A 16,357-nucleotide genomic window follows, 5' to 3' on the forward strand; every position below is an offset into this window, starting at 1 on the left:
GTCTGCAAGTTAACCTTGAGTGAATCCTGCACAAGTCTCCCAAGTCCCTTTGCACCTCAGATTTTTGTATTTTCTGCCAGTTGGAAAATATGCTTTTATTCCTTCTACCAAAGAGCATGACCACAAACTACCCGACACTGATTAAGTCTTTCTGCAGCCTCTCTGTTTCCACAAAGCTACCCGACCCTCCACATATTTTCATATCATCTGTAGTCTTGCCACAAAGCCATCAATTTCATCATCCAAGTGGTTGACATACAATGTAAAAAGAAGGGTTCCAACACCAACCCCAGTGGAACACCACCAGTCCCCGGCAGCCAAACAGAAATGGCTACCATTATTCCCACTCTTTGCCTCCTGCCAATCAGCCAATCCTCTATCCATGCCAGTATCTTTCCTGTAATTCCATAGGCTCTTATCTTGCTAAGCAGCCTCATGTGCAGCACCTTGTCAAAGGCCTTCTGAAAATCCAGGTACACAACATCCATTGATTCTCCTTTGTCTATCCTGCTGATTATTTCCTTAAAAGAATTCCAACAGATTTGTTAGCTTCTGAAACATTATCTTTTTGGAAGACAGAAGGTTGGGGGAGGGGAGGATTACAAGCTGGCAGGTGATAGGTGACACCAGGTGAGGTGGCAGGAGGGTGTATGTTAAAAGCTGGTAGAAGGAAAAGGCTGAAAAAGAGGGAATCTGATAGGTGAGCATGATGGACCATGGACCATGAAAGGAAAAGAAGGAGGAGGGGAAGCAGAGAAAGTGATGAGCAGACGAGGAGAAGAGGAGTGTGAGAGGAGAACCAGATGGAATGGGAAGGAGAGGGGGAGAAATTACCAGAAGTTAGAAAAAAAGAGATTCTTAATCTTTTTTCGAGGAAAAGTTAAGGCTGTCCTCTCAGCTGGACTAACATAGTTAAACGGCAGGAAACATTCAAGCTGGAAATACTATCAGCATGAGAAGGCAAGTGATTTATTATTACAGTAGATTTTTATGGGGATGGAAATGAAAGATTTATGGAAAATCCAATCATCCAAATATTTTTTGATTATTAACATTCTGTCAGTTTTAGTTGCTTTAACTACTTAATCAAAAATAATTCCAGATAAGGCTAAATTCGTGTGTTTTAAGTGTTTTATGTAATTTGTGGAGCACTTACCAACATCTCATTTGTCCAATTAATCACTGAGTTTGAAAACAGCGGGAGGTAACTGCTTTTGTATTGCTGATCTTCAGAGAATTAATTAGCTTGTAAAATGTATTGCAGTACGAAAAATACGAGCAGTTTGTCTTCACGGTTGGACATTTGTTCCTTGGGACCGACTTTTGTAATTGATTTCAGGATCAGAATCAGGTTTGATATCACTGGCATATGTTGTGAAATGTGTTGTTTTGTGGCAGCAGTACTTTGCAATACAGAAAAATAACTGCAAATTAAAGCGAGGGTGCCCAAGTACTTTTATGTATTGCACTGTACTGCTGCCACAAAAAAAAACAAACGTCATGAGATTTGTGAGTGATGATGAGCCTGATTCTGATATGGGTCTCTATTGTCGACTGAGAGTGGGAATGGACAGGGAGAGGGGAATCATGGTTGGAAAAGGGGGAAGGAGCGAGAAGCACCAGAGAAACATTCTGTAATGATCAATAAACTGATTGTTTGGAATCAAGTGACCTTGCCTTGCCTGGTGTCTCAGGGCTGGGTGTGTCTCCACCCAAACCACCTCCCCACCCCGACACTCCTTCTCTGCCACCTGTCCCACACCCCCTCCTGCAGCAATCCACCTTGGTCATCCTCAATGTCCTTTGCTCCCGCCAGATTTCCAAACGCAGGTCAGGCAGCCTCTACGGAGTGGAGTAAACTGTCAACATTTCAGACCCTTCGTCAGGAAGGGAAAGGCAGGGAGAAGAAGCCAGAATAAGACGGTAGGGGAGGGGATGGAACACAAGCTGGCAGGTAATAGGTGAGATTAGGGGAGGGGGAAGGTAGGTGGGTGGGGGAGCAGGGGATGAAGTTAGAAACTGGGAGGTGATAGGTTGGAAAGGTAAAGGGCTGAAGAAGAAGGAATCTGATAGGAGAGGAGCGTGACCGTGGGAGAAAGGGAAGGAGGAGGAACACCACAGGGAGGTGATGGGTCGTGAGGAGAAGAGGGGAACCAGAATGAGGAATGGAAAAGGAGGAAGGGTGAGTGGGGAAAAAATAACAGAGAAATCAATGTTCATGCCATCAGGTTGGAAACTACACAGGTGGAATATGAGGTTTTGGTCCTCATATTCGTGAGTGGGGACCAATTTTCCAATTCTACAAACAAGATGCTAGAGAAACTCAGTGTGTCCACACCATCTAGAACATTACAGCACAGTAAAGCCCTTCGGCCCACAATGTTGTGCTGACCTTTAAACCTACTCTAAACTCATTGTAATCCTTCAGCCCCCTTTCAATTTTCTATCATCCATGTGCCTATCTAAAGTCTCCTAAATGTCCCTAATGTATCTGCCTCTATCACCACCCCAGCAGGCTGTTCCACACGCCCACCACTCTCTGGTTAAAAAACCTGCCTCTGACATTCCCCCATACTGTCTTCCAATCACCTTAAAATTATGCCTCTTATATCAGCCATTTTCACCTTGGGAAAAGTTCTCTGAGTTTTCACTCTGTTTATTCCTCCTATGATCTTGAACACCTCTTTCAACTCACCTCTCATCCTCCCTCTCAGAGGTGGCCGGGTAAAATTCCGAGGGGCATTGACAGGTTTCCCCGCCCCTGTCCTAACAACTTTCTACAGGAGCACCATCGGGGATGTCCTGCCTGGCTGCATCACTGTGTGGCTCAGAAGCTGCAAGGCATCAGAGCTCGAGACCCTACAGAGGAGAGTAACACTACACTACACCGAGAGGATCTCCGTGGCCTCCCTCCTCCTATTTGTGACATTTACTGGGAGCATTGCAGGCAAAGGCCTGGAGCATTATTGAGGATCCCTACCAGCCATCCCACAATCCCTTTGACCCAGTACCCTCAGGAAGGAGGTACAGGAGCAGCAGGACGAGAACTGCCAGACTGGGTAACAGCTTCTTCCCTCAGGCTGTGAGACTAATGAATACCCTGTCACCACCGAGGTCTCGTCACCAGGACAGCGAGCTGTTTACCGTTTACCTGTGCTGCACACTACATGCATTTTGAATTATATTTTATTTACTCAATTCATGATAACATTTTGCTTTATGTGTTCTGTGTGATATATATGTATTATGGGTGCACCATGGTCCGGAGGAACGGTGTTTTGTTTGCTTGTATATAGGTACAGTCCTATTGTCCTATTATATAGGACAATAAACTTGGATTTGAACTAGGACCAAGAGGCATCATCTCAGATCAAAACTCTGGAAGTCGAGATCCGCCAGCCAAAGCCCTGGTCTGCAAGTTTGTCAGTCCACTTGCAGTTGGATGCCTGTCGTGGGATTGGAGGACCGTCCGTGTGTGTGAGTGGGTGGATGGGAGGGAGGAAAGGAGCTTGATTTGTTGCTGTTGTTCTACTGAATGCTGTGGGCATGTTACGTTGGCACCAGAGTGTGTGGTAACACCTGTGGGCTGCCCCCAGCACAACGAGTCATAGAGTTATAGAACACCACAGCACAGAAACGGGCCCTTCAGCCTATCTAGTCCATGCTGAACTATTAATCTGTCCAGTCCCATCGACCTGCACCTGGACCACAGCCCTCCATACCTCTCCCATCCATGTACCTATCAAAGTTTCTCTTAAGTATTGAAATCGAACCCACATCCACCACTTCCACTGTTAGGTCTCTCCACATTCCCACCAGCCACTGAGTGAAGAAACTCCCCCCTTAAACATTTCACCTTTCACTCCTAGCCCACGTTAAGACCCTCTAGTGAGATTAGAGCTAGATGGTCTAGTTAGACCTTTAGTTCTAGCCTCTTTTAACCTCAGTGGAAAAAGCCTGCTTGCATTCACTCTATCTATACCCCTGATAATTTTGTATGCCTCAATCAAATCTCCTCTCATTCTCCTACGTCCCAGAGAATGAAGACCTAACCTATTCAATTTTTCCCTATAACTCAGGTCCTCACATCCTGGCAACATCCTTGTAAATCTTCTCTGCACTCCTTCAATCTTATTGACATCTTTCCTGTAGGTAGGTGACCAAAACCGCACACTATAATCCCGAAACACATACTTAGGATGTGCTTTGTTAATGCCGATGACGTTGTGATGTGCATGTAATATGTGGTGGTTTATTTGAGACAAAGATTCCTTTTTTCACCCCAGGTCTCTCTCCCTGTGAGAGCTGTGAAGGTGGAGTCTTCACATATATTCTGGGTAGAGACTGACAGGCTTTGAACTACAGGGGAATCAGAGTATATGGAAACATGCAGGAGATAACATGACTTAATTTACACTCAGTGGTCACTTTATTAAGTACACCCGCACACATGCTAATTAATGCATGGACTCTCACCCTGAGACTCTCCACATAGTTCAGGCGATTATGAATGAATCATTTTGATGAATTTTGTGATTCTTCGAGGTTAAGGGTCAAGGATCAGGGAGCATTAACCAAGGGTCATGGGTCAAGTATCAAGGTTGAAGGATCAAGGGTCAGGGATCAAGGATCAAAGATTGAGGATCAGGGATCAAGGGTCAACTTTATTTGCCATATACATCTACAGTACATGTATTAGGAATTTGCTATGGCGTGTTAGTGGAGCATGCAGCAAAAACAATATTCAACAATTTTAAAGAATAAAAAAACATATTAAAATGATAGAAGTACGAATATGGAACAAGATGTGCATAAATACATAAATACCAGCTTGTATTTACGACATAAAGTAGAGTTTAAAAAGTGGTTGAAAGTGTTTACAGTGCAGTGTAGCGTCTGAAGTGGACGATCTCATGGCGTAGTTGTAGCACAAATCCATTCTAAAATGATGTGCACAGTTCACAGTGACTACTCTGTGAAGTTAACTGAATGGTATTTGATAAGCAGGGGTCAGAGGAAGGACAGTTCCCCTGCACCTCTAATGGGAGGCAGGATATCTTTAGACATGTATGAAAGTGCTGATTCACACTTACCTGGAAGGAATTAAGTACCACAAAGACATAACCGAGGGTAATATTGAGATGGACCAAAACGCCACAAAACCAGGTCAGACCCAGCACTGGCAAGAGTATCGCCACCGGCTTGATGGCCACCCTGTAAAGAAGAGGAACATTGCAAAGTTAAACCTTTGCTCAATTAAATGCAGCAAAAAGTGAAACATGACGTCAGTCCATTCCCTGGTCCTCTGAGCAAATGGCAGTGGGTCCTGCTGGAAAAACTGATAAGTGTAGAAACATTCAGCGGCTCGGGAGGGAGGAAGGGAGAAAGGGAGAGAGGGGAAGGGAGGGGGAGGGAAAGAGAGGGGTGGAGGGAGCAAGAGAGGGAGGGAGAAAGAAAGGGGGAGGGAGGGAGAGGGAGAGAAAGTAAAAAGGTTACCAGTTCCCAGCTGAAGGACAATAGGGTGGTGGGGAGAAATAGACAGGAAGGTGGAAGAGGGATGGATAGTTCAAAGAGTGCATCTCTGATAGGGTGAGGTCAGGGTTGCCATGGTGATAAGTCACTGATGAAGTCATCTAGTGGGTGAGCCACACGAAATGCTGGAGGAACTCAGCTAATCAGGTATCACCTATGGAGGGGAATAAACAGTTGACATTTCAGGCTGAGACCCTTCATCAAGACTTGTGGGGGAAGATAATTAGAGAGAGTTTGTGTTTCTATCCAGTTACTGACCTAATGCTTCGAGGATATGGTGTCTAAGAGTTAAGGATGTGCTTAGCTGAAATCAGTTTTTAAATTTCATACATGTAGATTTAGAGATATAGCTCGGTAACAGGCCCTTCTGCCCCAACGAGCCTGGGATGCCCAATTACACCCATGTGACCAATTAACCTACCAATCGTTATGTCTCTGGACTGTGGGAGGAAACCAAAGTACCCAAAGGAAGCCTAAGTGGTCGCAGAGAGAACATACAAACTCCTCACAGAGAGCGGCAGGAATGTCTTGTCCTTGTAACAAGAAGCCGAACATGTGAGTTAGTCTCATGGACACAGTGGTGACTTATTTATGAATGGATACAGCTCGGTAACAGGTCCAACAAACCAGTGCAGCCAATTACACCCATTTAACCTCCTGACCCATACGTCTTTGAAATGTGGGAGGTAATCGGACCACCGGGAGGAAACCCATGCACTCACATGGAGAATGGACAAATTCCATGGCGGAATTGAACCAAATCCCGGCTGTAGTTATAGTGTAGTGCAAAGCACTGTGCTACAATACCGTCCATAAATCTCCTTTAAACTTTCCTTTTCCCATTAGAAAGCCATACTCTCCAGCATTTGACACTCATATTGTGTCAGCCCTTTCTATACCACTGATTTTTTAGATGCTTCAATCACCAGCCACTACCTTACTGTGCTGCCCTGGACTTTGTTGTTCTGTAGACTGAAATTATCCTGCTTTCACGAACAGAGTTTGCAATACTTTCCACCTCCTCTATAGGCAATTTTGTGATGTAATTGCCTTTTATAATTTATTTTCCGGCTTGCGGTCATCACTGACATACCCAGGATTAATCGCTCACTGAGAAGATAGCAGTGAGCTGCCATCTTGAGCTTTGCAAACTTCAGGTTCTGCTAGGGAAGGGAATTCTGAGATTTACTACCAGTCTCCACTCAGTACAAGTTGGGATAATGTGATACATAGAACATTACAGCACAACACAGGCCCTCAAGTCCACGATATTGTGCCAATCTTTTAGTTTACTCCAAGATCGATCTAACCTTTCTCTCCTGCATTGTCCTCCATGTTTCTATCATCCATGTGCCTATCTCAGATTCTGTTAAATATCACTAATGTATCTGCCTCCACCACCACTCCTGTTATGGGGAAACAGGTTCACAGGTTTGGTAAGTGAGACAGAAGACACTGGTTACGAATAAGTACATTAACCACTTATTTACAGACAAACAGTAAAATATACAACCAAACATCTAAGCCTAACAGGTACTCATCTAAGCTATCCTAAGTAACAAAAACTGTGATACAAAACTTTTAGTGACACTTCAAACTCAACAGGTACTTTATTAAGTCTTCCCAATTACAAAACTAAACATTCAGATACTTAGCTAAGAGAATGTGTGGGCTCTCCCATATCTTCAGCAAACTTTCTCAGTGGTTCTTTCACATTGGTTCCAACCCCAGTGTGAAAATGAGCCCCTGGAGACAAAGGAAAGAGCCCGAATCTCTCGCACGTGCTATTCTTACACCTCCGAGCATCCAGACCGGATACTAATGCCTTGGCATGCAAGGCAACCAATAGGAAAGAGCTGCTGCATCCTTCAAACGGGCCAATCAACAAACATCTTGGTGGAAGCGGCTTTCAACCAACAAGTGAACTACCCTTCACATTACAGGTCCATGCAGCACCACTCCATGTAAAGAACTTAACTCAGAAATCCCCCTATAATAATAACAGTAACCTTCATACATTAAGGTTCTTTACATAGATTGTAAAGATAAATCAAATTAGTCGTAAAAGTATGAGACAAAATTTAAAATCATAAGTAAAGACAAACATATAGAATAAAATGTAGTTGAATACATTAAATTATATACATGTAATCAACCTTAACAGACATTAAGTAATTCTATAAGCAAGCTAAATTTAAAATGTAGGTTTTTAAAAGTAGATCTCATACCCTCCTTAATCATCTTAAAATTATGCCCCTCATAGCCATTCCTGAACTGGGAACAAGTCTCTGGTTATCCATACAGTCATGCCTCTTAACATCTTGTACTCAACTATCATCGCGTCTTCATCCTCCTTCGCTCCAAAGAGAAAAGCCCTAGCTTGCTCTAACTATCCTTGTAAGACGTGATCAGCCTGGTAAATCTCCTCTGCACCCTCGCTAAAGCCTCCACATGAGGCAATGAGAACTCAACATGATATTCCAAGTGTGGTCTACCTGAGATGTAATGTAAAACCTACAGCTGCTCTTAACCATTCCTTGTTTTTTTTATCTGGGATATACTGTGAATTGCAGCAATTTCAGACCAATATTTAGAGTTATTTATTTTATTTTATTTAGAGACACAGCATGGTTACAGGCCTTTTGGTATCAATGAGCTCGTGCTGTACAATTACACCCCACCCATGTGACCAATTAACCTACTAACTCATACACCTTTGGAATGTGGGAGGAAACCGGAGACCCCAGCGGAAAACCCATGCAGTTACAGGCAGGGCGGACAAAGTCCTTACAGACGATGGAAGAATTGAACCCAAGTCGCTGGACAAAGTCCTTACAGACGATGGAAGAATTGAACCCAAGTCGCTGGACAAAGTCCTTACAGACGATGGAAGAACTGAACCCAAGTTGCTGGCTTTTTAATAGTGTTACACTAACCGCTATGCTCATTTCTAAAGTTCATATCTGCTCAAAAGGGTTGTCATTCTATTCTGTGCCCTCTGGACCTAGACTCTTCCACAACAGCAGGTGTTCCCAATGTTTTTGATGCTATGGACCCCAACCATTAACCGAAGAGTTGGTGGATTCTAGGTTGGGAACATCTGCACTATAAAGACATGCTGTGTGTATGAGAGAGAAATCCTGTGTGCCTGTAAGAGAGAGGGGGGGGGGAGAAAGAGAGAGAGAGAGCACACTGAATGTGTGCATTTGTGTGAGCATGAGAGCAAGAGGGAGAGACACTGTGGTATAGAGGGATACAGCATAGAAACAGGCCTTTCGGCCTACTAAATTTGTGCTGACCATTAACTACCAATTTACAACAATCCAATATTAATCTCAAGCAACAAGTAATCTACTGGAGAAACTCAATGGTTGAGCAGCACCTGTGGGAGGAAAGGAATTGTCAACATTTTGACCTGATGGTTGAGGAGAAGAAATGCTAAATCATTTGGAGGTGGGTCTTGGAACTCTGATGGTACTAAAAAGGGCACATCCTGGATAAAACCATAAGCCATAGGGGGAGAATTAGGCCATTGGGTCCATCAAGTCCATTCCACCATTCCATCATGGCTGATTTATTATCCCTCTCAACCCCATTCTCCTGCCTTCTCCCAGTATCCTCTGACACCCTGACTAATCAAGAATCCATAAATCTCCTCTTTAAATATATCCAGTGACTTGGCCTCCACAGACATCTATGGCTTTGAATTCAACAGAGTCATCACGCTCTGGCTAAAGAAATTCCTTCTCATCTCTCTTCTTAAGGGACATCCTCGTATTCTGAGGCTGTGTCCCCTCGTCCTAGGCTCCCCGACTATTGACATCATCCTCTCTATCTAGGTCCCCCCCTCATTCTTCTAAACTGTGGTGAGTGCAGGAACAGAGCCATCTAATGTAATCCTAGTAAAATAACGTGGGGAGCCCTGCTTTATATATCTAGAATCTTCTGTTTTAATTCTGGATTTCCATTGTCTGCAGTTTATTTCTATTTTCCTGTTGCCCTGTATCAAGTTTGACATTCTTGAATTGGAAATGAAGATCAATACTGATACAGCACATATACTGTGTGCATTTCCATCATACACATCAACAGGGCTTAACTGTCCTCTGATAATGTCTGCAGAGCAGCGGTCACTTTGCCCTTGCTCTGCCCATGTGACAGCCCCAGCAGGTCCTGCTTTCATACAACTCACCACATCTGGATGTAAAGCCGATGAGGCAGTCTGGCCCCTGGTACCAACATGGTGGAGCGGCGCCTGGAACTCACGACTGTGATCATGACAACCCGGCACAGGACGAATGTGTTAACCTGCAATGCAAGAGCAGGAGTACCCCCTTAGGAAATAAGAAGCAGGTGTGCAGGGGCCATTTATCTTTTATATTTTTTTTATTTAGAGAAACATCACGGCACCAGGCCCTACTGGCCCAATGAGACTGCGCCGCCCATGTGAGCATAAGAAGATAAGAAATAGGAGCAGGAGTAGGCCATCCGGCCCATCGAGCCTGCCCCAACATTCAATAAGATCATGGCTGATCTGTCCGTAAACTCAGCTCCATCTACCTGTCTTTTCCCCATAACCTTAATTCCTTTACTATGTAAAAATCTATCCAACTGTATCTTAAATATATTTGGTGACGAAGCCTCAACTGCTTCCCTGGGCAGAGAATTCCACAGATTCACCACTCTCGGGGGAAAAACAGTTTCTCCTCATCTCTGTCCTAAATCTTCTCCCCTGAATCTTGAGGCAATGTCACCTAGTTCTCATCTCACCTACCAATGGAAACAACTTTCCTACTTCTATCTTATCTATCCCTTTAAAAATTTTGTATAATTCTATAATCATCACCCTTTCATTCTTCTACATTTTTGTTGCAATTGTTTAGGTATCACTATGTTATTATCACGTGTAGCAAGAGTAAGAAGCTTTAGTTTGTGTGCATTCTTGACAGATAATTCCCTACGTCGGTACATTGAGACAGTAAAAAGAAAACAATGCAGTCCTGAAGAAGGCCCTCGGACTAAACCATCGACTGTTATTCCCCTCCACGGATGCTGCCTGACCTGCTGAGTTCCTCCAGCATTCATATAACTTACTCTGGATTTCCAGCACCTATTGAATCCCTTGTGTCTACGTGTTGCAGAATATGTGGTGCTGTCACAAGGAAAGCACAGTGCAGGTGGACAAATAAAGTGTAATATCTAATTGATATTAATGTGAAGTGTGAAATGCATTGTTTGTCAATGACCAACATTGTCAGACAATGTAGGGCACTGAGGAGTGTGGTAGAACACAGGAATCTGGGAATACAGATCCATAATTCACTGAAAGCGGCATCACTAGTAGGTAGGGTCATAAAGAAAGCTTTTGGTACACTGGCCTCATAAATCAGTGGTCCCCGATCTCCGGGCCACAGACTGATACTGGACCGCGAAGCATACATGGGTGCAGCGGTATCCGGGACGCAACAGGCACACCTTTAAGAAAAAAGCAGAAATAAACAAGCTAATTAATCAGCTGCCACCCAGCACGTAAATGTTGGTCCAGATCAGAGGCGAATCGAGCGGCACCTAATTAATTAGCTTGTTTATTTTGGCTTTTTTCTTAAAGATGTGCTTGGTGCGTCCCAGCTGCCACTGCACCTCTGTGTGCTACGCAGATCGGTATCGGGGACCACTGTCGTAAATCAATGTAGTGAGTACAAAAGATGGGTGTTATGTTGGAGTTGTATAAGATGATGGTGAAGCCTAATTTAGAGCATTGTGTGCAGGTTTGGTCACCTACCTACAGAAAAGATAAGGCTGAAAGTGCAGAGAAAGTTCACAAGGTTGTTGCTGGGCCTGGAGGACCTCAAGTCAAGTCAAGTCAAGTCAACTTTTATTGTCATTTCGACCATAACTGCTGGTACAGTGCACAGTAAAAATGAGACAACGTTTTTCAGGACCATGGTGTTACATGACACAGTACCAAAAAACCAGACAGAACTACGAAATAAAAAAAAACAGAAAAAGCTACAATAGACTACAGACCTACACTGGACTGTATAAAGTGCACAAAAACAGTGCAGGCGTTACAACAAATAATAAACAGGACAGTAGGGCAAGGTGTCAGTCCAGGCTTTGGGTATTGAGGAGTCTGATAGCTTGGGGGAAGAAACTGTTACATAGTCTGGTCGTGAGAGCCCAAGTGCTTTGGAGCCTTTTCCCAGACGGCAGGAGGGGGAAGAGATTGTATGAGGGGTGCATAGGGTCCTTCATAATGCTGTTTCCTTTACGGATGCAGCGTGTAGTGTAAATGTCCGTGATGGCAGGAAGAGAGATTGCTCTTAACAATCTCTACCGAGGAGCCGTTGATGTTCAGCGGGGAGTGGTCGCTCCGTGCCCTCCTGAAGTCAACAGCCATCTCTTTTGTTTTTTTCACATTAAGAGACAGGTTGTTGGCTCTGCACCAGTCCATTAGCCACTGCACCTCCTCTCTGTAAGCTGACTCGTCGTTCTTGCTAATGAGACCCACCACGGTTGTGTCATCGGCGAACTTGATGATGTGGTTCGAGCTGTGTTTTGCAGCACAGTCGTGGGTCAGCAGAGTGAACAGCAGTGGACTGAGCACGCAGCCCTGGGGTGCCCCCGTGCTCAGTGTGATGGTGTTGGAGATGCTGCTCCCGATCTGGACTGACTGAGATCTCCCAGTCAGGAAGTCTAGGATCCAGTTGCAGAGGGAGGTGTTCAGGCCTAATAGGCTCAGCTTTCCAATCAGTTTCTGAGGGATGATTGTGTTGAATGCTGCACTGAAGTCTATGAACAGCATCCGAATGTATGTGTCTTTTTTGTCCAGGTGGGTTAGGGCCAGGTGGAGGGTGATGGCAATGGCCTCGTCTGTTGAGCGGTTGGGACGGTACGCAAACTGCAGGAGGTCCAGTGAGGGGGGCAGCAGGGTTTTGATATGCCTCATGACAAGATCATCCAGGATGTTTATCATCCTTTATCTCGAAACACTTCATGATGATGGATGTAAGTGCAACGGGACAGTAGTCATTTAGGCAGGACACTGAAGACTTCTTCGGCACGGGGACGATGGTGGCGGCCTTGAAGCACGTTGGAATGGTGGTGCTGCTCAGGGAGATGTTGAAGATGTCAGTGAGAACATCTGCTAGCTGGTCTGCACATCCTCTGAGCACTCTACCAGGAATGTTGTCTGGTCCAGCAGCCTTCCGTGGGTTGACCCTGCACAGGGTTCTTCTCATGTCGGCCACAGAGAGACACAGCACCTGGTCATTTGTAGGAGGGGTGAACTTCCTCACCACCACGTCTTTTTCTGCCTCGAAATGGGCATAGAAGTTATTCAGCGCGTCTGGCAGAGAGGCATCACCTGCACAGTCAGGTGATGTTGTCCTGTAATTGGTGATGTCCTGGATGCCCTTCCACATGCGCCGCGTGTCACCGCTGTCCTAGAAGTAACTGTGGATTAGCTGGGCATGTGCACGCTTTGCCCCTCCGATGGCTCGGGACAGTTTGGCCCTTGATGTTGTTAGAACTGCCTTGTCGCCTGCTCTGAAGGCAGAGTCGCGGGACCTCAGCAGCGCACGCACCTCTGCGGTCATCCATGGCTTCTGGTTGGCACGTATAGTGATGGTCTTGGACAGAGTATCATCAATGCACTTGCTGATGTAGCTGGTCACTGATGCTGTGTACTCCTCTAAGTTGGTAGAGTCACCATGGGTTGCAGCCTCCCTGAACATGTGCCAGTCAGTGTTCTCAAAGCAGTCTTGAAGAGCAGAGATGGCTCCTGCTGGCCAGGTTCTCACCTGCTTCTGAACTGATCTGGAGCGGTCAAGAGCGGTCTGTATGCTGGGATTAGCATAACAGAGATGTGGTCCGAGTATCCGAGGTGGGGGCGGGGCTCTGCCCAGTACACGTCGGGAATGTTTGTGTAAACCAGATCCAACACGTTCTCCCCCTCGTTGCAAAGTCCACATACTGATAGAATTGGGGGAGCACTGACTTAAGGTTTGCGTGGTTAAGATCACCGGCGACAATAAACAGACCAGTTCGCTAATAGCCCCGTACAGTTCACAGTGCGCCTCCTTAGCATTAGCGCTGGGGGGAATGTAGACACCGAATATAAGGAGAGGTGAATTCCCGTGGCAAATAAAATGGTCTGCATCGAACTGCCACAAACTCCACTAATGATGAGCAGTGTCTGGAAACCCCAGCACAGAGTTCTTACACCGTTCCGTGTCGATATAAACACAGACACCGCCACCGCGGACCTTACCAGAGACAGCTGCATCTCTGTCCGAACGAAACAAAGCGAGCCCGTCCAGCTGGATGGCAGCGTCCGAAATCCCATCAGTGAGCCATGTCTCTGTGAAGACAAACGCGGAGCAAACTCTGTACTCCCGCCGAGTATTTCATTGGAGTCGGATGTCGTCCATTTTATTGTCCAGGGAGCGGACATTGGAGAGCAGAATGGACGGGAGAGCCGGCCGGCTAGGGTTTGCTTTTTGCCTGGCGCGGACCCCTGCCCGCTTCCTCGCACATTGCTTTCGACGTCTCCATCTCCGGCTCCCAGCATCAGGCAAGTCCGAGGATTGTAGGCCCGTCCCCCTCAGCAAGCCGACGTCGCGTAATTCAGCCAGCAGATCTTTGTGAAGGTTTGTTTTGGGGCGATCTCTGTATTGTAGTAGTATCTGGCGATGGTAGATAGCCGCTCTGTCATCCATGTGCCCTCATCGAAAATTGTGTATCAAACTTAAAATAGAAAATTAAATTAACACCAGGTCTGAAAGGCATCTACTGCCGTGCCGCCTCTTTAGAACGAAAGATTGAATAAGTTAGGACTTTATTCTTTAGAAAGTAGAAGATTGAGAGGAGTTTTGATAGAGGTATACAAAATTATGAGGGGTTTAGATCGGGTAAATTCAAGCAGGTTTTTTCCACTGAGGTTGGTTGGACTACAACCAGAGGTCATGGGTTAAGGGTGAAAGGTGAGAAGTTTAAGGGGAACACGAGGGAAAACTTCTTCATGCAGAGGGTTGAGAAAGTGAGGAATGAACTTGCAGCACAAGTGGTGCATGCGAGCGCAATTTCAATGTTTGAGAAGTTTGGATAGGTACGTGGATGGTAGGGGTATGGAAGGCAGTGGTCCCTGTGCAGGTCAATGGGAGTAGACAATTTAAATAGTTTTGGAATTGACTAGATGGGCCGATTGGCCTGTTTCTGTGCAGTACTTCGTTATGACTCTATGGTCTGTGTGCTGGGGGCTCTCTATAGGTGTCTCCACTCTTCTGGCATCGATATAGAGTGCCCACAACCAACGTTCCCAGGAATAAAGTATCTGGGTTCCACTCAATTTATGCCTCATCATCTTGTCACCTCTCACCCCCCTTCACCTCAGAAAGAAAAGCCCTAGCTCGCTCAACTTATCCTCATAAGACGTGCTCTCTAATCCAGGCAGCACCTTGGTAAATCTCCACTGCACCCTCTCTAAAGCTTCCACATCCTTCCTTTCATGAGGCGACCAGAACTGTGCACAATGCCTCGAGTGTGGTCTAACCAGGGCTTTATATAACTGTGACATTACCCTGCGATAATGAGATTTGCTGAGGAGCAATTTAGAAGGAAGCTGACAGAGAAAGAGAAAGGATATTGACTCTGGAAGAAGTTTCATGAACAAAGCCTTTGCTGATGATGTAAGTTGATGATTGTCAGCATCTAATGTTTGATTTGGGTGAAGATTTGTTATTTTTTCTTGTAGTTTAACTTCCTTATGCTCGCTTGCATTTTTATATAATAAGGCATAGCGGAAGAATTAGGCCATTTGGCCCATTGAGTCTACTCCGCCATTCCATCATAACTGACTTATTATCCCTCTCAACTCCATCCTCCCATCTTCTCTGCGTAATCTTTGACACCCTTACTAATCAAGAACAATCGACCTTCGCTTTAAATTTACCGAATGATTTCGCCTCGATGGCTGTCTGTGGCAATGAGTTCCACAGACTATCCACCCTCCGGCTAAAGAAATCCCTCCTCATCTCTTTTCTAAAGGGACATCCTTATGTTCTGAGGTTGTCTGCTGGTCCTAGACTTCCCCCGCTATGGGAAACATCCTCTCCATGTCCATTCTATATTCAATATTCAATGAAATCTTCCTTCAGTCTCTAAACTCCAGCAAGTACAGATTCAAATGCTACTCGTGCGTTAACCCTTTCATTCCCAGGACCATTCTTGTGAACCCCCTGCAGATCCTGTCCAATACCAACACATCCTTTCATTGATAAGGGGTCCAAAACTGCTCTCAGTTGGTGCAGCCTGACCAAAGCCTTGTAAAACCTCAGCATAACATCGTTTTCTGTTATGTCGAGTTTGCGAATAAATGTGTTTCTTTTTCTCTCTCTTTGTTTTCTCAGCTCCTCTTTCTCGTTCATTTCTGCTCTTGATAAAACGATCAAAAGCAATACATTTTATGCCTCATTCTTAACTTTCAAAGGGCATTTTGGATCACAAAAGTGTCAGGATCCAGTACTTAGAAGGTGATTAAGAGATTTGCGGCGAGGATTGAAAGCCTGATGCTGAATGTGATGACGGTAGAGGGAAGAAGGCTACTCACAGTCAGAGTAAAGAGCACGGGCCCAACAAAGGCCCAAATGACGCTGCTCTCTATGTTTAGCCAGCAATGACTGTCCGCCATGTATCCATCGCCGGTAGTTGCTATGGTGATGACCACAATAAAAACTGGGAATCCTGAAAGGAAAAATGTGGAAATTCTTTTCCTGTTTCTCAGTGACAATCGCTCCTCTTGCTTGTTTCTTATGCAGATACAGGA

General features: G+C 45.2%; 1 protein-coding gene across 1 annotated transcript in view; it reads right to left on the reverse strand.

The window, feature by feature from the left end:
- The window catches only part of adgrd2 (adhesion G protein-coupled receptor D2), a 240,705-nt gene that overhangs the window by 137,251 nt on the left and 87,097 nt on the right, over positions 1-16,357 (reverse strand). Inside the window, exons 17-19 of the mRNA XM_059943735.1 lie at positions 16,142-16,275; positions 9,725-9,840; positions 5,094-5,214 (exon numbers count right to left, since the gene is read on the reverse strand). Coding sequence (XP_059799718.1) covers positions 5,094-5,214; positions 9,725-9,840; positions 16,142-16,275 — 371 coding nt within the window. The remainder of the gene's footprint in view (positions 1-5,093; positions 5,215-9,724; positions 9,841-16,141; positions 16,276-16,357) is intronic.

The sequence above is a fragment of the Hypanus sabinus genome, chromosome 18 (genome assembly GCF_030144855.1).
Source record: "Hypanus sabinus isolate sHypSab1 chromosome 18, sHypSab1.hap1, whole genome shotgun sequence".
Classification (NCBI taxonomy): Eukaryota; Metazoa; Chordata; class Chondrichthyes; order Myliobatiformes; family Dasyatidae; genus Hypanus; species Hypanus sabinus.